Source organism: Diadema antillarum, unplaced genomic scaffold, assembly GCF_040938485.1.
Source record: "Diadema antillarum isolate AM-2024a unplaced genomic scaffold, OU_Dant_1.0 scf00000028, whole genome shotgun sequence".
NCBI classification, from domain to species: Eukaryota; Metazoa; Echinodermata; class Echinoidea; order Diadematoida; family Diadematidae; genus Diadema; species Diadema antillarum.
The window spans coordinates 3914908-3942805 of NW_027270917.1; the positions used below are offsets into that span (position 1 = coordinate 3914908).

Genomic DNA, 27898 nt, shown 5'->3' on the forward strand with positions numbered 1-27898 from the left:
TCAGACTTTGGAGAGGTTGACTTATCCAAACATGACTTAAATTGACCACTCATCATCGACGAATCCAAGCAATGACAACTTCTGCGAGATTCACATGGCGGTGCACAGTATTCGCTTGTCCAGATCACAACATTATACAAGGAGAGGTGGTGGTCACTGGGGCATCCAACAAAAGACAGGGATGACCACGAAAATCTAGCATGCAGGACCTTGTGATGAACAAGGGCATCTATCAATCAATCAAGCAAGGGGATATACTGCCCTCTGTCAAATGACGATTTGGGGGGATTTTTATTATTTTTTTTAACCATTTCAGTAGAAACAGAATATTCATGTTATGTAAAATAGATAGTCCCTCACTGAGTATTCCCATTTCAAAGATCCGTATCGTGGCTGGGAGTGTCGGTACCCCTGCACACAACTGAAACTGAAAAGCAGCCAAGCATCCCCGATACTTGGCCAAACGGCGTAAAATCAACTCGATCGCTGTCAATTCCTAATTTTCATTCAACTGTCTGTGCAGCTCTGATGGGATTTGACAAAGTTACAATGGTAGTGACACCGTCTTCCTCTTCCAATGAAGTACACAGAGGGTTGAGAGATTCCATACAGACTTATGGGCGTTATAATAGTGACAGGCAATATCCTGCTATCATAGTAAATGTCACTGACTTAGTCATTTTTCCTGAATTTATAAGGTATATGTTCTTTGGTAACTTTGATACAGAGTGACAACCTACATATACATCCATAAGTATAAAAGCATCTCTTTTTGTGCCTTTTGTTGGTAGCATTGTTTAACTTAATACAAGCCTACTTTGATACATTACACAGCGCGGGGCACGGTTTCACCCACATGATAATAAACGCAGATGTTTACACACTTCCCAACACATAGAGGTGGAGTACGAGATGGACCCCGTTACATAACAAAGTGGCCAAGCCCTTGGGCTGTGTCAAAGAAAGCACTGCCCCCACGCAGCAGCACTGCAGTCGTCTCACTTTCTGCCGTGGCAACACCATTAACATTAAAATAACACATCGGGCCTTCGGATTCAGGGGCGACTTGCAAATAGTTGTTCATACAACCTAATATGACAACACAACCACAGTATTTGTTCCCCCCTCTCATAATGCTGACAACATAGAGACAAGATAAAGAAATAAAAAGCACAATTTGCATTTCGCTTTGCGGCACACTTCACCACTATACATATGAACATATCCTCTGAAAGAGTACCAGACACTTTACACTGCTGTTGTAAGTCAGTGCCAAATATAATATCTTCGGGGAACTGATAGGGAAGGAAATCTAATTCTAGAAGAGAATGAAATACCTATGGGGACACTTCTATAAATGTTGCAGTGTTTTCAATTTGTTCCCGACTGTATGCTAAAATAAAAACTATATAATAATCCATCGGGCAGTCTACATTACAAACAACACGTGACTGACCCTCTTCTTCCATACAAACGTGCGCCTCTCTCTCTCTAGTGTGCCAGACAAAATTCAAATACTCATACCTGTCTAGTAGGATCAATACCCAATTTACAATCATATAAGAACACAATGGCGAGGAGCCTGTACACTGTAGCCATGCTCACTGTGCGCCATCTTGGAAAACCGTGCCATGCCAGTAATTGCATCGACAGAGCGGTGAGATTATCAACACACACACAAACCTATCTATGTAAATGTACTATTGAATCTCAGCAGAGTCATGACATTGTCGTAAAATTTGTGTAGGGGGAGGGCTCTTCCCAAAGATTGAAATGAGCCAATCGTGGACGACGCACACAGGAAAAGAGAAAACTAGTGAGCTCTACCATTATCTATCGTCCTAAAATCAGCCACTGGGGGCTTGTGTCACCACAAGATGTACATTTGAGAGCTGTACTCTCCAAGTATGATTACACGTTCAACCAAAACCTGGCTTAGCCTTCCGCGAGGATCCATAATCTAACTGTTCATCAGCATCTCTCTCTTCTCCCGTTCGAAAAAAAAACTCAGGAAATATAAAATGCCACAACGCTGTATCAGAGTTGAGAGCATTTTCTTCTCCCCCTTTCCAGACGGCAGGAATTCCAGCAAATGCATTTTTTTCCCCCTGTAGTCCGGAGGGCAAACTTCCCAACGTGGGTAGCAAAATTCGGTGCGATGTAAGTATGAAGGGGATGGGGAGGCTGTGGTGACCTATGGTGCCACGGCAGCTGCGGGGCTGGGGTTGGGTATTGGCGAAACTGTCTGGGCTGTTGGGGTCGGTATCAAGGGTGTGCCTTGGATGGTAGCGGACGGCCGTGCTTTCGAGTCGATAGCTGTCGGGAGGAAAGGGAGAGAATTCAAATTAGGCTTTACACCATGATGGACGTCATTTTGAAATAATTTACTTCATAGCAACATGCCCATGCTTGGAAGATGCTATCTCTTTGTAAATCACACAAACACAAACACACACACACACACACACAAACACACACACACACACACACACACACAAACACACACACACACACACACACACACACACACACACACACACACACACACACATATCGTTACTATTTCACAATCTGCCCCCAAATTGCCAGCAAGACTTGAATGTGTTCATATCACATGGAGACAAACAAGTCCACACAGAAGTCACCTTTCTAAGTACACTGTAAACGCTTTGGAAAATTGTCATATAAGTTTTGATGGCAGATTAAAGGAGAACTGTACGAGAAATCATCCAAGCATGTCGAGAACTCATGATTCAAATTGGTCTGTCATCTTGTCTCGAAACTCAAAAATTTGTCATATTCAACCAACTGCCGGCAAATAAGGCACTGCATCACTACCTCCCAACAAAGAATGAAATACGATGAAGTTTGAGGATGGAAGAGCTGATGAACAACATTTCAGAACATAACGATAACTGCATGATCGATCTAATGCACATGACCAGAGAAAAGCAGCAAATTCAAGTAGAGCTTGTGTTAGCATTCAGGATGACATTCAGAGTTGCAGTGAAATGAATGGATTAGTAGATATGAAGAGACATACCAAAGCATTAATTTTGAATATTTTTAAAAGGCAGTATTTCCCCTGTCATTACTCCAGCTATCAGGCATCTGTTATTTGAGGGTCATGGAGTAACCAATGATCGGGACAAGACCCTGCTACAGCCACTATAACTACTTTTACGCAGTCTATGAAGTATAGCTATACAGAGCGTATAAAAAAAAAAAGGTAATCCAACTTTGGAGGGCTTTCATTTCTTAATTGTCAGCTATGAAGAGCACAATTTTGGTTGTGAGGGAAGTGGAACTCTTCTTCTTTCCATTGATACCTAATTATGCTGACAATTGTCATGCATGACTGAGCACATGAACTTTAAAGACAACAATGACAAATTGCACTTTTTCCAAGTTTGAGTGTTATCGTGAAGGAACAATGCATGTCTCACTTATCATCATTATTGTAATAAAAATGATGATAGAAAAGAAGAAAAATAAGGAGAAGGAGAATATATAAGAATAATTACAATAATACTACCTACAATATCAAGAATGTTGTGAATTTTCAGAAACTTTTGACTGTCTACCAGTTCACTTGTATGTTCCATGAAATGACGTTAATTATGGATGGTGTGCAACATCTTGCAACTAGGAGTAGTGAGTGACAGAGTGACTGGTGACTGAACATAGTGTTGTCTGACACACTCTCCTTAAATTGATGCCCAAACGAGGCTTGACTCTACATGACGCTAAAGAAATGCTGCCAAGACATGAAAGGTTAGCAAAACATGTGATCATCTTTTGTTTTTGTTTTTTGTTTTTTGTTTTTTTGTCTCAATGACACCAATATGGAGATGAAGAAACGAGGAAATGAACTGGAGCCTAGTATTTAACCCTGCCGCTACCAGTAATCGTTCAGACTTCAATGTTGTGCCTGCTAAGTGACATATGAGCGACTTGGATGTAGTGCTTGATCAGAGTTCATTCTTGAGAAGAGCATGGTTTAGAATGCTGCTGATTTGGTTTTATGGTTAATGGAAAACAGCAATTTTTTTTTCTTTGAATATAACTCACTCAAACATTATCTCTGACCTATGGGATGATGTTCATCAAATCTCATACAGAAAGATTTCTAGGGGTGGAAAACCAGAAAGATACCACACAGGAGCCTTCATTAATTGAATTCAGTTTGACATCCCCGTGATGGGTGGATAGAGAAGTTAGATCTATTTGGCATCATTTAAAGCATGAAGATGCTTTGATCTGTCTCACTGTACACACATGACTACTTGTCACAAAATTAGAATCGTAATATACTGTCTATTTCAGTCAAATGAGCAGGTCTTCCAATGACATATTAGCAGTTTACTTTTTATGCAAGGAGCAGAACTTTTAATGGAAAAAATACAAATATCTAAAGAAATCTATCAAAACCACCATTAAGAAGCTATGAGTCAGATGCATTTTTAAAACTTTAACGTCTAATCAAATACAGCTCATCATAATTTTTTATCTTTTTTCCCTCTCAGTTATTATTCTGCTACATCTATTCCCCCCCCCCCCCCACATTCATTTGCTTTGTAATCAAACCACTATTGCACATGGGTTAGTGGATGATATTCATGCATACACATGCCCTTGCTAGAAGGTTAGAATTCCTATAATTACTGCGAGCTGGCTGAGATGAAGTGAACGCGGTCTTCCAGAAATTAATGCATTTATGGTAAAAAGTCCTCTCTTTTACCTTTACGAGCAGATGCTGAAAACAAGAGAATAAAGGCAAATTTGGTGGTGAGTTATAAGGAGTCTGGGAGAGTGAACGGGAGGGGTTTTGAAGAAGCCGAGGGTGCACAAATAAATACCAAAAGCCATGGCAAAGACAGTCATCTGGTGCTCAGTATATAGGGCGAGTGATATTGATGGGGTTTTTAATCACGGCAGCCAGATATATCGAGTACAAGTACATTGCATGCACCACAGACACATTAACAATTATCTTCATGATATTATAGATGATGCGCAAAAAGCACCAGGACTTCAGGGGCATGGGTTCAAATATATTTTAGTGTTTGCAGGCACCTCTCTTCTATCACCTTCCTGTCTTGCTCTGACAAGCAACATCGAATGCATCATTTACATGTTGACCATAGTACAGGGGCAATGGGTTTCATGTCTAAGCTAGCACTTTAGACAGCTTTCCAAACGAAACAAAACAAAAAAAAACACATATAAAAGCACTAGTGTGCTAATAGACACTACTAACTGTACATGCACATACTTCCTCCATTTGTAAAATCAAACACTACCCTCACCCCACTTCAAAAAAGAAGAAAAAACAAGAACAAAAATGACTTTCAAGATATTTAAAGTGATCTACACTGAGAGCTATGATAAATTGCTGTCAAATGCGAAGAGGTTGCGATGAAATTCGCCATCTCAATTAGCAACTGATTGAATGCTCACTGAAAGGAGAGTTTGATAATGATGTGTTCAACTCTGGCAAGTTCTGATTTGGTGCAAGGATGTAACTTGGACATCTTTTCAAAGTTCAATCCTGAATATCATATTGGCGTGTGGGGGAATGGGTGAGGGGGGAGGAGGAATTGAGGAGGGGGCTAGGGGTTGAATTTCTGATGGCGAGAATATGCTGATGAAGAGGCAACTGTCAGACATGAGGAAAAAGATAAGGGGAGAGACTACTCACATGCACTGCTTGAATTTGTGGCGTTGGTTGAGGCATTGGGCTGTGCACTCATCACCGGAGGTATGGACCTATTCTGCTCCTTCACCACCGGGTCTGCAGCATCGAAAAACAAAAACGGTCATTAAAGTCAAAGAAGCGAAAAATTATGACATCAAATCAAGCAGATGTCAGACAGGCAGATCAACAGAGATTGAAATAAATTGTCTCGCTGTGCCTGTGTATGTTACACTGCTTCAGTTCTTTAAAAACTTGCCCAAGAACACAATTTGTATTACCAACTTGCACACTGTCTTTCAAATGTTCCTTTAAAAAAAAATCCCACAAAAATTAACTTTCTTTCCTTGGGTCACACCAACTAATCAACTCAAGTACATATACACGAGTAGAATGAATGTACGCACATAGAAACACATATGTATGTCGGGGGGGGGGGGGGGGGGAGGTTGGAAAATCCAGATGTTAGGTTTTTCAATAATGGATTTGTGACAAATGGGCAGCACATAGCGTACAGCAAACTCTAAATTTATAAAATTATCAAAACAAGCAGAATTCCTCCCTGATCAGTTAGTGAGGGTGTATACTATGAAACCAGAAACATTCACAGCATGAAACTTTTGCAAATTGGTGCCGACAGCCCCTTTCCTGGTATGATACCTTCACAAATTTGTGCAGACACATACTCTCATGAGCATTTTACTTTTGTGAATCTTGAAAAATTTTCGCATGTAAAAATTTCTGTTATTACAGTATGTCTGAATAAGACGAAGGGGGTAACAGAAACAGTGGTTTCAGTGGTGGACGAGTTTCTTACAGAAATAAGGATGCTCCATGGCCTCCCTGGCAGTAAGTCTCTCTTGGTGGTCGTAACGTAAAAGCTTGTCGAGGAAGTCAAGCGCCTCCGGACTGACTAGGTGCTGGTTTTCACTGTGGACAAACCGCTCCCAGCGCTTCCTTGAATGTCTGCAAAAAAATTGCAACCAACCAGAGGAATGAAAATTGAATAATAAGGTATGGTTTATCACACAAGTGGCACTGCTTACATCAACACTGCTGTTCTAGTTGTTTTGTAGCTTTATATCCTATACCTTCTTCAATTACCCTAGAACAGTCGAGTCCTTTTACACACATTCATCGCATTGTTTAAGGGATCGTACAGTTTTGGTTGCGACCTAATTTAAGGTTTTTAACTTTTTTTGGTGACATAACGAGAAACCTCTTATGAAATATGGAATACCATGTAATTCTATGAGGAATTTAACATTTGACGAAAATTGGTTTTGAAATGACTGAGATATCCAATAAAGAGCGATTCTAATAAAGTGTGAGACCCACACGTTCGCTTTGTTTTACTTTGTTTTTGGATGCTTCAGTCATTCCAAACTCGATTTTCATCAAATAAACTTTGAATTCCTCTTAAAATGGTATGCTCTGTACCTTATTGTAAGTGTTTTCTCGGTATCTTGTGAAAAGTTAAAAGTCCAATTCTCATCTCCACCAATACTGTACTATCCCTTAACGGCCTGATCAACAGGCCTATTGGTTCTGATGACTCGTCTCAGAGCATGGCGATGATGTAAAAACACCTTTCCACAATGCCACATCGTGGCTCTTCAGTCTAATGATGTCACAGACACAGCAAGGCCACCATGGCAAATGACAAAAAATAGGACATTGCCTTGATTTGTGGTGTAGTGGTTGCTGTCGGTGAATGTATTCAGCGTGTCTGGGGGGTGGGTCTACAGCCCAGTATAGCTGTACTATTGGTAAAATGTGTATCAGCCTACAGGAGCTATATCATCTAGAACTGTTATGTAAAACACAGAAAGGGGGTTATTTGTTTGTTTTTGTTTTTTTCCAGTGTGATGCATTGTAGTTGTCATGCTTTTGTCTCAGGAGACAGTGAATGGCAACAACATATATATTACAACAGGTGGTAAAACTGGTATAACTTCACATAAAAGATCACAGTGATTTAACCAATGTTTCACAAGGTAACGATTCCAATGCATGAAACATAATTATGTATGAAACAAGTAATATAGACCATATTCTGTTTAATTAGACTGCAAATACATAGCATTTTCAAGTGTTGGTCTCAAATAGTGGCGTTTGGTAAAAATGTGACTAAGTTTATGGCCAACAGCAACATGCACCAAAGCACACTATTCTCTCCCTTTTGACTAATGGCAAATGTGCCCCAGTAGCTGCTGCGACGGACATCTCACCTTCCTAAGATGTCATTGAATCGGGGATCCAGCTCAATCTGGTACTTGTCGAGGTATTCGTAGAGTTCGTCTGTGCCCAGAACCTTGGCGATCCTCACCAGCTGGTCGTAGTTGTCATGGCCGTGGAAGAAGGGCTCCTTGCGAAAGATCATACTGGCTAGCATGCAGCCCAAACTCCACATGTCTAGTGAGTAGTCGTAGAGCTAGGGTGAAGGGAAGACAGGTGCACGGAAAGTAAGAGAAAATTACTCGGGATAAGTATTTGTCTACTATTGCACAGATTGATAAACAGTGTGTCTCTAAAAAAAGTAAACCCAACTTCAACGGCAAATTTTCAGAAAACTACAAAATATTTACACATCATTTTTTCATGGTTAGATAGTCCAATAAGTCCTCTGTCCAATGATACCACGTAGGTTATGTAACTCTCATGCATGACTGAGCATGGTTCAACTTAGTGAATGGGCGTGAAATCATCACTGTGGCAAGTTCCGTGATCAGCATACTTTCTCACATTGTACCAGATGGCTCTTTTTGTTGGAGGCTGCCTGTCGGGAAACTGCATCCAAAAAGCGTCTTGAACTTCCACGAAACTTTTTGTTTCCTGGTATCGAGTTACCAGGAATACTCTCTGCTATATTGTCAACTGTACCATGTTTGGAAAGCATGTGAAGTGTGAATGTGTCAGGAACAACCTTTGCTGAAGTTGTTATGTAATCATAGGCCTAACATGTGACAAAAATTTAACTTCAAATATGCTCTGAATACATGACAATAGCAAGAAATAACTTGCCACAGTGATGATTTCACACCCATTCACTAAGTTGAATCATGCTCAGTCATGCATGAGAATTACATAACCTACATGGTATCATTGGATAGAGGACTTATTTGACTATCTAACCATGAAAAAATAATGTGCAAATATTTTATAGTTTTCTGAAAATTTGCTGTTGAAGTTGGGTTTACTTTTTTTAGAGACACACTGTACAGTGTAATATGCTCATTGATAAGTATAAGGTGATATGTCATCCCCCAAGGCTCAATATGAAATTGATGCAAAATGCTACTACAGTAGTGTGTGAGTAGTTGCAATGCCTGAGGAATTGATAAGAAACAGTGTTACCAATTTGTCTACTTCTGACACTGACAATGACAAGCTACTACAGCAACTATTGCTACTACTTCTACTACTGCTATACTACTACTTCTACTATTACTACTACTACTTACTACTACTGCTACTACTATTGTTAATACTACTTCTACTACTTCTTATGCTATTCCTCCATTTCTTTACTCCGACTACCACTTCTACTATGAAATGAAAAAAAAAAATAGATGAAGAAGAAGAGAGAGAGGAGATAAAATGATATGTCATATCATGAACATCAATACTAATATATATGGATTAATACACTGATGAAAAACAGAAAATGAATACAATCCTGAGCCATGTTCAAGCACGGTACCTGGTAGTCAACAAGTAACTCAGGGCCCTTGAAGTATCTTGACGCTACTCTCACGTTGTACTCTTGGCCTGGGTGGTAGAACTCTGCGAGACCCCAGTCTATCAACCGGAGCTACAGGAAGGAACACAACCAAAGTCGGTGGTTATTCATTTTGTGCATATTACCATTGCATGAATAGTTTTTCTTTTCTTTTTTTTTTTGTTTATTGGGTGTTGTTGTTGTTGTTGGTTTTTTTTTTTTTTTGGGGGGGGGGGGGGGCTTGGGCTCAATTTATTTTTCGGTCTTTCGTTTTCTCCTTGTCTGATATTTCACTCATTACAGAAGGCACAAAACATTACTCCAAAGGCAAGCAACTCCTTACACAAATTTCTGCGCTGTCAAGCTTGAAGTATTTTCAGCACTTTTTTACCGTGTTTAGATGAACTTTTGTGAGATGTCTATTGATGAAACATCACAGCAGCTCACAGGTCAAACCAATATTACAGCAATTTGTCCTCTCACAAATATTCAACAGGCGATCATGTACACTGAGACCAATTCTGGAAAGGACGATTTTTATGCTAATTACAAATCTGAGATTTATATCATTTTCTTGCGTGTAATTCAAAGCCACCGTAACACCCGAAAACTTCAAACAGAAGCATTGTACGGTTCAGTTGCTACACTGCACAATGTTGCCTATCTATAGCTTACATATGACATACATTGTACATTGTAGAAAGTGTGGGTTTATGTAAGAGCATCGTATAATTTATGTGGCCAACTCCGCCGAGAGCTGTCATTGGCATCTCCAAACGCCACTTCCTGCTAGGCTGGGTAGAAACTCACTCTTCTGTTTTCGTGGTCGATCATGACGTTGTGCGGCTTGACATCTCGATGCATGATCCCCATGCTGTGACTGTAGTCTAATGCCTGGAGGAATCGAGATGGAACAGTGCATCACATATCAAAACCATCCAACAATTTGCAAATTTGCAATGCTATCAGTGTGTATTAGGTCAAAGAGTCTAAATTCTGGCAGAATAAACATCTTGACAGCCACATGATAGAACTTAATTGACACACAGCAAACAAGCCTCTCTTTTAAAGATTTGTTCAAAACAAAATGATCTTTTCAATGTAATAGATTTAATACTGCATGCGAAATATTTCACAAATTAATCCCTGTGACAGCTAGTCAAAATGTTACAAGACTGATTTCTTACGGTCGTATAAATGTTATATAAATGGTCACATTTAAAGATCATCTCTATGACATTTTTTCTTTTTTCTTTTCAACAAGCACATCAGCTTAAGAAGTAATGCGAAGTGATATACAAACCTTCAATAGCTCGAACAGGTAGTATCTGATTTCATAGTCTTTTAATGTTTGGTACAATTGCTGTAAAGAAAATGAAACAGAAGGAAAATTGCATTACCAACGAGCAGACCAAATATTGAAAGTAAATCATCACAAGTATGCACGTTATAGGGAATAATATTCATTTGAGAGTACTTGTTCTTCACTTCTGCAATAGTCATGATTGCTTTAATATGGGGCTATTTTGTGTGTTGACCTCTTGTAAATCTACAATGGTATTTTGCCATCAATTTACGACATAATAAGCTAAAGTGAATTTTGATATTGTATCAAACAATATGTACCATGCTTCTTGAATTATTGCTTGAACTGTGTAATATGAGCCTCTGACAGAATGTCCTTTTGACCCCTTGACATAAAATCTCATCAGTTCATATTTGTCTGATGATTAGATACAGACACCAAAACATGATAGAAAGCCTCCCAAAATTTGCACACTACCACAGTGACATGAATTAAGTTTGCATTGACTCATGCAGAGGGCCCTGAACCTTTGTGAGTATATGTGTGTATGTGTGTGTGTGTGTGGGGGGGGGGGGGGGGGATGTGGGGTGGGGTGGGGGTCAAAGTTAGTGCGCACACGGTCAGGTCAATGGTACCTTGTGTTTTCATTCTTCTTCTTTTTTTTCCAGTTTTTTTTTTTTTTTTTTTGGGGGGGGGGGGGGGGGGATGAAGCCAAAAGTGTGCTCCCGCCCCTCCCATGGCCCCTGTCACGGGTGGGGATACAAAACGAAAACAGAATGTTTCCTGCACTATCATTATGCAGGCTAAGGTATCTAAAATCTCATGTTTGGCCTTCAAACTCTCACTCTTATCTCCTTCTTCCTGCACTGTAGAGAAACCTCCCCAGTATGCACTCAGCACATTGTGGTGAATTCTCTCAAGTTGATAGACAAGAGCCTCAGAGCATTAAAAGGTATAGGTGTACGCAATTCATATTTAGTATAAAAAAACATTATTGTATGTACACACCGAAACATGGATAATTATGTTCTAGTTGCTATCGGAAAGCACTGATGCCTTTAATCTTTCATTTGAAGGTGTCAAGGGATAGTGAAATCTATACTACACTGCGGCTTAAAACTGAAAGTTTGATGCATGCAACATGGTGAACACATGATCTACATGGCAATTGCATATACTGTCTCACAATGCACATTGATGACATCTCGACATTGGATCCTTCTTTCAACAGTAAGTCAAATTGCTGACATTTTTCTTGCCTTATCACCATTTTTTTTTTCCAATAAAAAGACAACTAAATTCTCCCTAAACATCTGCCTTCACTGACAATTCACTAAGTCAGGACTTTTCCTTTCGTACAGACAATGAATAACAAAAACAAAACAGAATCTAGCTGTTTTACTTTATTGTAGGGTTCAATATATCCTTGTATGTCACGAATGAGTGAAAACTACACTAACCAGATTGTTGAGCAGGGTGTGCTACCTTTACTTCAGATCCATGGCATTCACTCTTATGACAGTGTGGGGGTGGGGGGTGGGTGGGTGGGTGGGGAGGGTACTGTACCCTACCATTTTATTATGACTGTTTTTTGTCATTATCATTTCTTTCCTTTGATATTACAATGTATATATATCAGTTTGCATGATATCAGCTAGAGTTTAGATTTCCTTGGGAATCACACTTACCTTGAAATCTGTGTTGTTGACGTACTCAAATATAAGGGCTGGTGTCCGTGACTACATAGAGAGATGAGAGAGAGAGATGGAAAATATCATAAACATTACTAATTTGCTAGTATGACAAATGACACTATTCTTTGAAGTTGGTTTCTGTTTTCAAGGAGTTTGCTAGTACCTTAAAAAGGCAAGTGTTGGACTGTGTGGGGTAGGTTGCCACCTTAAAAAGGCGAGTGTTGGACTGTGTGGGGTTGTTACTCAGGCGATGTTGCTTTCATCATTTGAAAAAAATGCCACTGCACAGGTTAATCCCAAGCATAACACTCAGTCCCAAGCATAACACTCCCAAGCATAACACTCAGTGAAATATGATTCTGCATCTTGCTATGACGACAGTTGCAATAAAGCAGAGATATTAACACAACACAACATGCACACCTTAAACAAGGAAGTTACACTAATCATACTGGAAAAGGAAAAGCCTTCCTATCATTAGCATCCTCTTGGTTAATATTGCACGAGACATTTCGACCTTGTATTACTATTGCAAATGCAATGCTCTTCCACCAGCACATTGCCCTCTAGGCTAAAATGAATTGTCAATCTTGTGACAAAAAAAAAAGAGAAAAAAATAAACTTCTTGAGAAGTCTTCAATTTATCCAAATCCCTGCTGACTGGTATGTTCTCTCTATATTAAATGTAATGACAAATACTGATTCTTTTCCGTAGATAAATTATGAGTGCATCGATGTCAACTGTCATATCATATGAAAATGAATTAGTCATAGTTCAAACATCATCAACATTAAAACCATCAAGAAACAAAAGCAAAATCTAGATCTGTTAACCTTCCCAGTCTCATAACATATAACACATATGCAACTCCATAAAGCTGTTCTCACACACATTCAAAGCAACACAGACTTTCTCTCAACAGCTGAATTCCCTGAATGTGATTGGCTCAGCCTGAATTATTGTGCATAATATGCAGTTAAAGACCTCTGAAATGCATCCACAGTGCATTGTACTCAGCTAAGCCGTCCTTTGCTTTGCTAAGCAAGGACATGGTCACAAAACTTTTTTTTTCCTTAAAAAGACAAGCGAAACATACATGTAAGTCAGTGTTACAAAAGGGCAGCAATCTATAAATCAGAACTGATTTTGCATTTCAGAAATTCTTATGGGAAGGCAAGGACCACTTCATCTTAGAAAAATGTTGCAAAAAAAAGTTTCAGACCCAAGCCTACATACAAGACAATGAACAGTTACAAAAAGCAGGAAATGAACGCAGTTGAAGTACAATATCAGAGAAGCTTTCTCCTTGTTCCACATTTGCTTGGAGTATGTTTGTTTACCTGCAGTATTTCCAACTGTGCTAAGACATGCATATTTGGCCCAGCTTCTTTCAGCCCCCCATACAAACAAACAAACAAACAAACATAGTATACAACAAGAAACCATGGAAACACAGTTTCATCTATCAATCTTCAAACTATTTGGAAAGCTGATACTACCTCGACAAAGTAAAATTGAGTCTTGAATTCCAGTGATAAAGGTACAAACAAACTGAATCTTGATGTTTTAACCTCTGGTTTTTGGGCACTCCACTCCACTGACAAATAACAGCAGTAGATAATAACACCAATAAATGACAAAATAAGTAAATGAGAACTAGAAATGTTGCTACAGCGACTGGTTATACCCCCGCCAAACAACATTTCATAAGCTTTGGTCAAAACAACATTTCATAAGCTTTGGTAAAAAACTGAGGAAGTAGTTAAATCCGCAAGATCTTTCCTTGATCTTCTGCCATTAATATGCCGTTACCATGGCAACGTACTTTCGGGTACTGTCGAAAAATGTGTCTTGCACATCTACAACCAAAGGCACACATCTGTACCAAGTTTCATGGAAATTGGGCAAAAACTGAGGAAGTAGTTTGCAACACAAAATTTTCCATCATTTTGGCTCATAATATGTAAGCTGTTACCATGGCAACATACTTTTTGTCACTGTCAAGAAATGTGTCATGCTGACCTATATCCTAAGACAAACATTCAATATGAATTCCATGAAAATTGGAAGAACACTGATGAAGCAGTTTTGCCATGAAGCATTTTGCCCTATATTTTACCAATAACATGCCGTTACCATGGCAACGCACTTTTTGCCACTGCGGAAAATGTGTCTTGCACATTAACATATTCAGATGAACATCTGTACCTAATTTCATAAAAATTGATCAAAAACTGTGGGAGGAGTTCGCGACGCAAGATTTGTACCCATTTTTGCCCATAATATGCCGTTACCATGGCAACGTACTTTTGGGTACTGTCAAAAAATATGTCTTGCACATCTACAACTGAAGGCACACATCTGTGCCAAGTTTTATGGGAATCGGTTGAAAACTGAGGAAGTAGTTCGCGACGCAAGATTTGCAACACCGACGCCCGACCGACCGCCCGACCGTCCGCTGATTCCTATATACCCCCTTCAAACTTCGTTTGGCGGGGGTATAAATATTGAATTTACCAATATAATGACTGAACTGTAAGTCTTAAACTGTCTCTAATTCAAAATACTCTTTGAAAATCACAGCAGAATCTAGAACAGAGGATATGATGTGCTTACTTATTCTTTTTTTTTTGAAATACATACTGTTAACGAAGCTGACAATCAATCAATTGCTATCTCTTTGTCTAGTGACAAAGAATCATTTTGTCTTTGCCCCCACAAAAGTTACATTCTTATTCATTTTTGGCTTTTGCCAAGTTACACCACCATATATCAATAAAAAGGATATGACCAGGTATGGTGTTGTTGACCTATACATGTCTTGGGAGAATATGAATGCATTCAAGACTATTCAATTTTATATACCTCATAAGTGAGATTCGTATCACTGATTGGTCAAAAGTATATCACGTGACAAGGTGTAGTCCCGTCTATCTTGCCTTAGGGTTTTCATGTAAGTGATAGAAAGGCAAAACCCTCATGATAGAAAGGCAAACCCCTCGTGATAGAAAGGCAAAACCCTCGTGATAGAATTCGTAAACCCTCCGCGACTTTTGTACACATAACAAGTACACTAGACTTCGCGCGCGGTGTCCGCAACCCCTCCACCCCACCCAAGGACGTTCACTACGCGCATCGTATAAACACATGCAAAATCATCGCACTAGCGCACAGACTGCAGGCATGTTTCAACGTGGCATGGTGATCGAGCGCTCCTCCGTGATTTGAAGTGAGCTGGATCAAAGATCGTACACTTTGCAATTAGAATTTCTTAGGATCCCGAAGCAGAGACAAATCTCAGCATGTCGGAAATATCGAATTAAAACACGAGCGACGGGAAACTGGATGTATACTGTAATCTTCTGCCAAGATTTTATGCAGGAGCTCGCCGAAGGCCGTGTGAGTGAGTACAATGTACCGTGCGTACTGGGCAGTGTACGAAATGCACAAAAACCATGCAAGCAAGCGCAGGCTGTGGCCTGATTTTAGGGCTAACGTTTAGGCGTAACAGTTAGAATTTACTTCGTATTTGCCTAGCCCTAGATCTTGGTTAAGTCTTAAACGATGAGGTATATAAAACAAATATTAACTGCTCTGTATTCGGATGGTGGTGGAAATTATCACTCCCTTGGTGCTTTTCATACCGACCCTTCCATCACCCCTCGGCTAACGCCTCGGGGTGATAGAAGGGTCGGTATGAAAAGCACCTCGGGAATGATAATTTCCACCATCATCCTCATGAGCAGTCAATATTTGTATACTATCTTTAGGGAAACAATTTCACCTGCTGACTAATAGCAGGTCAGAGATTCTCCTCTCAGTACCAAACTTACACTCAGCCATTAACCTCGTACAGTTTGTACCCATCCCTTCTCATTAGGAAAAATGATTATCAAGAATGTCCTCCCAATTCATATCATATAGATTTTAACTCTGAAACTGCTGGAACTAGTAAATAAATAATCAACATTGGTGAAGGTGATGGGACAAACTATCACTTCCGAGGCCATCTGGATGTAGCAATCTTTCTGAAGCGCAGCTGTGGAAAGACAGCGTACACATTCAGATTGCCAAGGAAGTGATAGTTTGTCTCATTGCCTGAAACTAAAAGTTGACTATTTGCTTTATATTCCACATCTAGGGTCCTAGATATTCCCACTTTATTCCACATCTGAAACTGTTTTAGCTGTCTTAGGGTATCCTCAGGGCTTAGGCTACATAGTTTACTTTTAGTATGCGCGTAGATGACAAAACAACAAATTTGCTCCGCGCCCCACGCGTGGCACTGAATTAAAAGTGCGTTGCACTGTGGTCTATCACTTGACCCAGGTCAAGTGATAGACCACAGTGCAACACACTTTTATTTCGCACGTACTCAAAAGTGTAAGTTATATTACGCGTTAGGAATGTGTGGACTATTAGAGATCAGCGAAACAAAATGACTATCATCATAGAGTGTAATGAACTTTTCTTCTCAGGTGATGTGCTAGGCAAAACTACGCTTTATCATGTGATCAGCTGTTGACCAATCCTATAGCAAGATTCTTATTATGTGGAATATAATGCTTTTTATCCTGTCCGTGCCTTTCAAGATCGTACTGAGCCAACTTTTCTGTCATGTTTAAAATGCACGAACCAGCTGATGAATATATTCATTGTTTGAGTGTACTATGCAGATGTACATGAATCATGTACCAATTATGCATGTTTTGTGTGTAATATGTTAATGTACAATAGAGCAGGAATCAATGTGTCATACATTTGTACTCTTTAATCAATCAGCCTGTTTCACTTTGGTGAGGGATGTGCCAGTTTGAATCAGTGCGATTTTGTGTATGGTCGCTCCTAGATCTTTTTTTTTTGGGGGGGGGGGGGGAGAGGAAGGGGATTTTTTTTTTTTTTAAATATCTGATCAATTTGATTATGCAACAAAAACTGAGGAGCTACTTTTAAAAGATGACAGTATGCCACCCCTGTACATGCAAATATATGGTTGAGGACTCTCCTAGGTGTCAAGGACAGATTATAGTATCAAAAAGAACAAAAATGATGACTGACTTAAAGGGACTGTACAGTACTGGTTGAGGTAGGGATTCATGTTTTGAACATTCCGAATGAGATAATGAAAAGCCTCTTATGAAATATGAAAGAGCATGTAATTTCAAGAAGGATTCAACGTTTATTTGATGAAAATAGGTTTTCAAATGGCTGAGATATCCAAAAAAGTGCTAATGATAAAAGGCGACATGCCACAACTTTATTAGGATCTCTTTGTTTCACCTTGTTTTTGGATATCTCAGCCATTTCAAAACCGATTTTCATCGAATAAACTTGATACCCCTTAGAACTGCATGCACTTTGACATCTCATAGAATGGTTTCTGAATATCTCGCAAAACGTTAAAAGCTAAATCTTCACCTCGACCAGAACTGTACACACCCTTTAAGGGTTCTTTGAGGTGGCCTTATTTCTTCATTTTTTTTTTTTTAAAGATGCTGCTTCACAAATATAACAGCTTTGTTCATACAATGCACCATGAACTACTCATTTGATCTTGTGAATTCCCCTTCATTTTCAACACCAGTTTTACAGGTATTCAAATGTGTGCTTACAAGAAGAATGATAAATCGCCTTTTCTAACAAAGTCATGCCTCCCGCAGTTTGATGTCTGCAGTTATCACTACTAAATCTGAAACTCTACCTTTTCTAAAATGCAAAGCTGATTAAAATTCCCCTTAGCCCACACCGATACAGACCCACAATCCCATTCTTTGCACATCAATGTTCCCGCTCACATGAAAAAAAATAGTTATTCAGGAACATTCCGATGCTTAAGAATAATCCCAATACTACACTCCTTTTTTTTTCTGTGCTCAAGGTTCAATACTCTTTCCAGCAAAAATGATTTGACTGGCTGCTCTGTACAACTAGCATGCTACGGGCACAGTGAAGTAATCAGCATCAAGAGCAACAACCATCATGCGATAACTCCCCATGGCACCGTATGGCAATTTCATATTGGTGGAATACCTTTTGGTAAGGACTGATATGTTAGGAATGTGATCACACAGCACTTGGTAACTGTACTACTGCGGGATGAGGGTGTTAGCATGCTACACAGAGTGCTAGTGTGCCCAGCCTGTGCAAAGCCTTTGTGTACACTGTAGTTCAGCATGGGGAGTTGATCTGAGCTACCTTTACCATTTCCTATGACAACACAACAACATCCCACTGGCCTATACATTATGATATCAATGCACAAATACTGGAAGAGTTTTACCACATTATGGCTTCACCCAAATCCAGTGGAAGATCATATCAATCACAGCTAATCCCCAGATGCATCAAAGAAGACTTGCACTCTGATTCATTGACAAACTAACTTTGTGATGATTACTCCTGAAATATTTGGTATACGAACATTTGGTGTGCATGCAAATAAAGCTAAATCCATAATCCCTTCTGACAACAGCATAGAAAAGTTACAACCTGCTGAATCAAGGTAACACTTAAAGCTCTTTAAGTACTGACTGTAAAACACAAAAGTTACGTTAAGACGACGATCCTTAACCTCAGGGTTAAAGGACAAGTTCACCTTCATAAACATAAGGATTGAGAGAATGCAGCAATATCAGTAGAACACATCAGTGAAAGTTTGAGGAAAATTGGACTATCGATGCAAAAGTTATGATTTTTTTAAATTTTTGTGTTGGAACCGCTGGATGAGGAGACTACTACAGCTTGTGGTTTCATATGCGTACAACAGTATAAAGAAAATGTAAAGAAAATTCAACATATTTTCACTTTTTTTGCATAATAAAAGAACACACTTGACTTGCCTCTTTCTAAAGGCAGGGGGAATAATATTACCCATAACATATGTCGGTAACGAGTCAAGGGAATGTGTACTTTTTTCAAAAGATGGAATTTTGTGAAATTCTCTTTATATTTTCCTTGTAAATATTGTTGTACGCATGTGACATCTAAGTTATTCATACATTGCAGTAGTCTTCTCATCCAGCGGTTACTGCACAAAAACTTCAAAAATTCATAACTTTTGAACGGATTGTCCGATTTTCCTCAAACTTTCAATGATGTGTTCTACTAATATTGCCACATTCTCTCAATCCTTATGTTTATGAAGGTGAACTTGTCCTTTAAGCTCCTGCCCCCCCTCCCCAATAACTACAAGTGAGTCCCACTCGATAATAAAACCACAAAACCGAAAGTTTCGCGGTGACCCCAACACAAGTGGCGCTCGCGCGGGCATGCCATCAACCAGGAAAATTGAAATCTGAATATGAAGGAAAATGGCGGTGGTTAAACGGACGGTGATTTCGCTTGCCCTCAGTTACGAGTACGAATCATCGGTGGATTCTGAGGACTTCCTTGTAAACTTACACTTGGCTCTCTCTCTCGATCAAGCAAACCATATACAACTAATGTCCGCGAATCTGGCGATGTTGTTGCTGTGCGTCATAGGATGTTCACTTCGCACCCATGTGTAGTGTATTTATGTTTGGGAGGTTGACTCGGAAACAGAGGGAAATTGTGAGGCTGGAGTTCACGGAGAGGTAACGCTTAACTTCGAGTTCATTGATTTTTGTGTCCACACGGTGCTTAACTAGGAGTGGGGACCCTCCACGGCTCGTGGTTAGAGCACTAAACCTGAGATATCTCGTGGCTCTTCACAACATGGAGCTAACCTCGAGGTTGGCTAACTACGAGTGCGTCTACATGGTCTGTAACTAGGAGCTTAACCTCGAGGTTAAGGATTGTCGTCTGAATGTAACTAAAGACTTGTACACAGTGGTCCCCTTCCTAAACATAAATCTGATCAGACATCGTGTTAGCTATGCTATCTTCAGTTTATCAAAAAGCACAATTGGCTAGGTACATAATATACATTGTATAGCTGCATACACTCAAGTTAAAAACACCTATTGAATTCCTTAAACTTTAATTTTGCATATTCAGCTTTGAAGCTATTCGTTGCAATTACAATATTAGTCAAACTTTGATCAGACTGCTTGCAAATTAGGATATGAAAACGAAAAGTCCTATTGATTTGTCAAAATATTGTTTGTCTTTATTAGATAAAAGAATAAATCACACAAACTGGTTGTGTGTTTGTTGATGACAATTGTTCTCTAATTTCTATATTTTGGACTGAAACTTATGAATTGAATAATGGCTATAAGACCTGAAAATCATATGCTTTATTACGGATAAATACAATACATGGTTATCACTTTTGACATTGTTATGCACTCAAGAATAAATTCACATACAACTCTTATTTTATATCTAATATTACTGATAGTGATTATTGGAGCTCGTAGATTTCACAAAAACATGCACAATTTTCTGAAGTCTCCTTTCTCTAAAATCAGTAGGTCACCGAAACATTCTATCCCAAGGATGGAATGCAGTGAACAAGTATCATCAACACATCAATCACTCACTTCAAGCAAGTGGTACACACTGGTTTCAAAGTCCGATTAGCAATTCTCTTTTATTGGGGCTTAAAAGTAAAGTCCAATTTTGATACTGTACGGACATCTGATTACTGTTTGTCAGCCTGCATTTTTGTATAAACAAAAACACTGTCAGATATTTCTAACTACATGCTTGAGGTATACAATGTACTTGTTTAAATGAAACCATATTTCATGGTGAAAAAAACAAAAACAATTGATGGTGACTGCGCTTCGATAATTAATCTATTGTGCAATTTTAGTTTGACTGCACTGTGAGGTGTCTTCGATCATCCATGCACATTCACGCATTTACAGGCTTCTCAGAAAGGGTAGGGAAAAAAGGGGGATTAGGAGTGTAAGAGGAGAAATGAAATAGTGTAAATATTTTATTGATCTCTCATATCTATCAGGTATGTGTAAAGTTCAATGTGTCATTCTATAATGACACACTGAACAAAGGAAAATCAGCTCCGTCAACAGTTTTACACGTTTTAATCCAAACACCCGCACATATTTACGATTCAGCTTATAAAACACAACAAACAGAAAGCAGTGTACAATCTACACAATGTATGTGACGGTTAACAATGCCTGCATCACTATAAAATAATGGACTATAGCTATTGCTCTACTTTAGTTCTTGGACCTAAAACAACTATGAAACGTTTAAGATGTCTTCAAGTCCTGATAGGAGTTTGAGCTTCAGGAGAGGTGCCTACACAAAGTACATTTGCAGCATGTTGTGACATACTGTATACGCCATACATTTCGCTAGTCTAAATTTTCGCAAATTGGGACTTCCCGACAATTTCGCAAGTGGTTAAATTCGCGATCGTGGAGTCCTGTACTGAACGGAGAAATGTATACGCATACGTCACATTCATATCGGCATCAGAGTTAATATTTTTGCATGTTTTTAATTTCGCAAATAGCAGCTGACTTGCGAAATTCGCGAAAATAAAAACCTCGCGAAATATTTGGCGTATACAGTACTCGAGCACCTGTGTGACAGTTCTCTCAGCACATCCATTATTTAGAGATGGGGTGATAAACAAGTCAACATTTTGATGGCAGTGCAACACATTAATCACACCTGAAAAACTTCATACAACCTCCCCTGCATTTTCAGTCATGAATGATATTGATAGACATGCACAGTCTGTGCTTCAGTGGTAGAGATTATGACGTATTGTTATCATTTCTTGTAGCATTGCTAACCTGGAACAATATCATCTACTTTATAGATTTCTTTCTTTGTTGTTGTTGTTGTTGTTTGTTTTTTTCCAAATCCCCTCACGGAATAAAGATTTAAATACTGTATAAGCTGTTATTTTCGCGAGGGTTAAATTTTTGCGAATTTCGCGAATCTCAGTTGGATCGCGAATTTAACAACACGCGAAAATGTCTCCATGCCCTAGGGTAATAGCACATTTACAAATATGTTAGCGTTGGCGTCAATTCGCGAAAACAACATCTCACGAAAATGTCTATGACCTCCTCATTTGCGAAAATATCTGTGCATGAAAATAACAGCGTATACAGTAGTTTGTTAGCAAAGAGCACAACTACACCGGGGCTGCTAAAATTCACACGTCAGAATCACAAAGGTTTCATGGAGCTATCAGGAAGACACTTGTGTGTTACATCAGGGAGGTGGGCACCTCCCTGGTTACATGCATCTTAATGGGCAGTGATAATATTTCCAAATAAGGGAAGCTTTTTTGTTCTCTTATGAGGACATGAATAGGTGATTAAATTTTCAGGGAGCCTCATTATTGCAACATCAGCAAGGCTTAGCAGGTTTGCTCTGAAAACAAACAGGAGAGAGAAGAGCTGTGGGTTGGAGCCGCAGACACTCTTTACATATCAAATTTCATAGCATCAGCTTGCAGATCAAGTCAGATCAGTTTTCAACATCCACATCTCCATCACTCAAACGTGAACCGCACTCACCACTGGGTCTTTGACGATAGCTTGGAGGGCTATGATGTTGGGACCGCCTCGGAGGTTTTCCAGGATCTTGATCTCCCTCTTGATCTTCTTCTTTTTCACGGGCTATTGCGAAACATTCAGAAATTTTCAAACAAAAATTACTAGTCTGCATCAGACAAAATGAATCTATCACGCATGTCTTGTATGTATGGTACTTTTTTCTCTCCCCCCCCCCCCCCCCCCCCCTCCACTGGGATATTTTTTATTCTACATCAAACATATATTCATCTAAATGATGAACATATATTCATCAAACATATATTTATGTGAGCACATAATACATCATATTTCAAACAAAGCACTTTGAAAAACAGGCAATGTCAATGTCTTGTATGTATGGTACTTGTTCAAAGTTTTTCAAAACTTTTACCAGACACAAATCGACAACTCTTTCGAACTACCTCATTTGAATTTCATTTTAAAGATGCCAAATAAAGTGAGATACCTGATATATAACAAGTCAATTTTGCAGGTCCAGTTCATGTCACATTTGTTTGTTTTTATCCCTGATATAACATTCCGAAAAAACAAGGAAATTTCAGTGGTGCAAAGACAATTTTGCAGGTCTAGTTCATTTTGCATTTGTTTGTATTTATTCCTGATATAATAAAATACCAAATATTACAAGGAGATTTCAGAAGTATCAACTCAGTTTGTTATGAGGTTCCCCTCTATTGGTCAAACAGGTGTCAAGAAGCCTGTTTGATATTTATTATGACTATGTTTCTTATACCATCTATCAAGCATATTATGACCGTAGCAAGCATGGGCCTTCTGAGTAGATTCACATATCATTTGTAAGGGGTTGTGACTATGTCTTTACATGGCTTTATTTGGATGGAGGAATATCAATTGGCAGTTTGCATTTAACACAATATCAGCAAGACATTTACTACACTGTGCTTCCTGCCCTTCTGCTCCTATGCTGCCACAGCAAGCCCAGTGTAGTGCAAGGGATTGTGCGGGAATACAACATACAAAGCATCTATCATTTCTTTGCTCCAGATTGAGTTTCAAATTGTAATAGGAAGAGTCATTGTGAGTCATGATGAAGTGGATATTAATATTGCACAAGAAGTATTGTGTATCATAGGCACGGTTCACGACCAGATCACAGTACAAATGCATGCCTCGCTCAATGTAATACGACACACAAAGTATGTTATCATGCCTTCCCAATGACTACCACCAGGATGCGTGTCAATACTCGGGCTTTTCAGCCTTCAGGACGTTATGTCACGTGGTTGGAACTCACCTTCAGGATTTTTATCACACACTTCTCATTGCTTGTGATGTTGACTGCCTCGAACACCTCGCTGTACTTGCCGCGGCCGAGCTTCCGCACGATCTGGTAGTCGTCTTGTTGCCTGCAGCAGCATTGGAAGAGAAAGAGGAGGCTCGCAATAATGGCGGCAAGATGGAGGCCGTAACCGGCAGGGCCCATGACAGCTGCCATGTCACTGCACTGCGGCGGCGAGTCTCAGTGCAGCAAGCAGGCACCGGGGAGGGACAGCACTCCCTGATGACTGCTGCCTATCTACTGGGGGCAGCATCCCAAGAATGCCTGCCACAGCTAGGCTAGTCATGATATGGACACTTTGACACTAGGGGGCCCCCGAGGCAAACTGCACTAATTGACCATCGCCCTTTTACTTCTCCTAGAAAGCTAACTGACACCCATAACAAGGCTGAAACACAATGAGGACTAAGGTAATACATCGTCGGGTGCCCGTGCATTGGCCGCTAACTCAATACAATTTGTATTGCGTTAGCGGCCAATGCACGGGCACCCGACGACATGTCCTATGTATGATGAGAAGACCTATTGTATATTAGCATCCGACAGCATGTACCATAATATTATGTGGGTTTAGCACAGAATATGACAAAGCCAAGCATGCATTCCATGATAACATCTCACAATAGTTTTGCATGCACTGACTGTATGTGTTATATCCCAATACCGGTAGGTGGAAGAGCAGTGATCCCTGTTGAAATCGGAGACTGAATAGGATATTATGTTTTTCTTTCATACCGCTCTCTGATACATGACACACGTATTCAAAACAAACCATAATCTAGTCCATTGTACGAGGTCATTGTACAGATATTGGACTGCATGTCACAGCAATTCACATCGTACAATGAGAAGCTATGGAGAAGCTTTGGAATGAAATGATTGGAGGGGACGAATCTGAGCAAAACGTGACTGATATCACAACTGAAATACATTAATCATCAGAATATTAATCGTAATCTAAAACTGGGCATTTCCAAGGAAAAAGGTTACTTTTTCAGGGATATCAGGTTATTTTCTGTTTCCAATGGGCAAAGTGGTCTCAAGCACTTTTCAAATAATCCTTCTTATGGCATTTCAAACCGGCATTTCTAAACGCATTTGAAAACACTGTTGCATTTACAAACTATCACCCCAAAATGCCTCGAACTCAGTTAGGATCATGAATTGTGGAATTGATTCTGTCTTTAGAAAATTTTTAGATAAATGAACCCATAGAAATTTACTCAAAATCTTCACAAAACTTGTGATAATGGTACCATGTATGTACATGTATTGAAACCTACCTAAAAAAACAACACCCATAATAAATAAACCCACAAGATGCTCATACATTCTTAGATTCATAATCTCCATGCAAGGTTCAACTTGAACTGCTGCTTTTATTTCTGATTACTCAGCCACACATTCATGTCATGTTCTAGCATACAGCTGTACTTTTAAAATCTATTGATCCTACACAAAGAGAGAGAGAGAGAGAGAGAGAGAGAGAGAGAAAAAAAAAAAGATCTTACCATGAGGTACTGTACAAGCTTTGCTCAGTTTAAAATTCTGTCAAAATAACAAATCCATAATGCAGTGGACCTACAGATACAATACAAGATTTTGCTAGGCTATTGAGTGCAAGAAAGTGGCCAATACTGTTATCACATTGGAAGATTAAACGACAAGTTCACCTTCATAGACATGTGGGTTGAGTGAATGCAGCAATATTAGTGGAACACATCAGTGAAAGTTTGGGGAAAATCCAACAATCTGTTCAAAAGTTATGCATTTTTAAAGTGTCTGCGCAAGCACTGCTGGATGAGAAGACTACTACAGCATATGATGTCAGATGCGTACAACGATATAAGGAAAATAAAAAGAGAATTTCACAAAACTTTACTTTTTGAAGAAAGTGCACATTTCTTAAGTATGTTACTGACGTATATTAAGGGTAATACTATTACCCCTGCCTTCTAAAAGAGAGAAGATGAGTGACCTTTTGTTATGAGAGAAAAGTGAAAATATGTTGAATTTTCTTTACACTTTCCCTATATCGCTGTACACATGTGACATCACAAGCTACACTGTATGGTAGTCTTCTCATCCAGCCGTGACTGAGCAGAAACTTAAAAAAATCATAACATTTGAACGGATTGTCCGATTTTCCTCTAACTCTTACTGATGTATTCTACTAATATTTCTGCATTCACTCAACCCTTCACATCTATGAAGGTGGACTTGTCCTTTAAGCTTATGAAATGCACAAAGAAAGAATGAGAGGAGAAACTGGAAAACTGAACTGTAGAGTTTGTTGCAACTGAAAAACCCTGAATCATATCATCTTTTAGGTTATCCTTATCACTAATTGTACCAGCAGATGAAACGATACTAGTGCTAATAATTTCTTGAAATGACTCAATGCCAACATTTCTTACGACATCATGGTTCTAATTTCCACTGTGAGATCAGTTTTGCAATTAGCACATGGCTTAACTGAAATTCCTTTGATTGGCTACTATGCTCCTGTAAAAAAAATCATAGTTTGGCCTTGGACATTTCTGATGCCTTTTCTATTACTTCTATTTCTTAATACTGTCTCATAACAACAGGTTTGTAGGATTCTTGGCTAGCAGCCTCGGTATGCCAGTGAATACGCACAATCAGAGATTTTAACACAATGTGCGCATGAAATCATGATCTGTAGGTGAATTTCCAATGCTTTTTCTGCCACCAAAAGGAGGAAATTTAGAAAAAGTAATTGTGGGGACCCAAACAGGATGTGAACGGGGATGTGAAACATGATTTTATACTTTGTAATATTTTCATAGCAATTTTGAAAAAATAGTACATCATAGAGAATTTGACTGCCAAAATCGGATGCATGCAAGGACAAGAAACTATTCGAGGTACTTTCTTTTGTTTTATTTTTACTTGGCCTTAAGTAGTTCAGATTGACATTGCTTCTTAGGATGAGAGTGCCAACAGAATGGAATGAATACACACTAGTATCATGCTATTACTGTCAAAAGCTAAGGACACACACAGCCTCACCCACAGACTAGGAGCTACCCTATACTCGTAGCAGAGCATGACACATACAAATTTGTACTCTGAGTACAGTTCATCGCAATGCACAGGTCCTTATTACTTCATGCATGTTTCACACAACTAGCAGAAATCTAAGACTTAAAATCATGAAGTAATGAAAGAACACCATGATGGTATTGTCAATAAAACATAATTACCAGTACATGCACTGTCATAAAAAAAATCTGTATGTACACTTTGCAGATAGTTTAATGTGTCTTTCCAAAGGTTTAAAATAACAGCAGGACGTACATGAATATACAAGTGTACGGGTATGTCTTATACACCTTCCTTCTTTATTTTTATCTGCACATGCATGCTATATATGCGTGCATGATTAACAAGGGAGGAATGCTTTCACTGGCACATCACATTAGAAGAACTGAGCCCATAGCACTGGCATGCCATATGGTCAATAATCTAATGTTACTGTTACACATGTAATCATTTCATCACCAGGAACCCAAATTTTTTATCATATGGTGGCTAAAAATAGGTGGAATAGTGTGTTCGAAAAAAAAAAAAACCCGGAATAAACAAACATCAGGAAATAAAATTAACATAACACGTTCAACAACATCCCCTCAGTGATGAAGAAACACTCAAGTGATGAGGTCGTTCACATTACGACACATTGATG

The 27898-nt window shown here is 39.1% G+C and overlaps 1 protein-coding gene across 1 annotated transcript in view; it reads right to left on the bottom strand.

Moving 5' to 3' along the window:
• Positions 1 to 417: 417 nt before the first annotated feature.
• Positions 418 to 27898, bottom strand: part of LOC139737198 (casein kinase II subunit alpha) — a 48065-nt gene continuing 20584 nt past the window's right edge. Inside the window, exons 2-11 of the mRNA XM_071647878.1 lie at positions 24145 to 24256; positions 22851 to 22952; positions 12411 to 12461; positions 10720 to 10779; positions 10227 to 10310; positions 9399 to 9509; positions 7927 to 8129; positions 6513 to 6661; positions 5702 to 5794; positions 418 to 2316 (exon numbers count right to left, since the gene is read on the bottom strand). Of these exons, the coding sequence (XP_071503979.1) occupies positions 2195 to 2316; positions 5702 to 5794; positions 6513 to 6661; positions 7927 to 8129; positions 9399 to 9509; positions 10227 to 10310; positions 10720 to 10779; positions 12411 to 12461; positions 22851 to 22952; positions 24145 to 24256 (1087 nt within the window). The 3' untranslated portion in view covers positions 418 to 2194. The remainder of the gene's footprint in view (positions 2317 to 5701; positions 5795 to 6512; positions 6662 to 7926; positions 8130 to 9398; positions 9510 to 10226; positions 10311 to 10719; positions 10780 to 12410; positions 12462 to 22850; positions 22953 to 24144; positions 24257 to 27898) is intronic.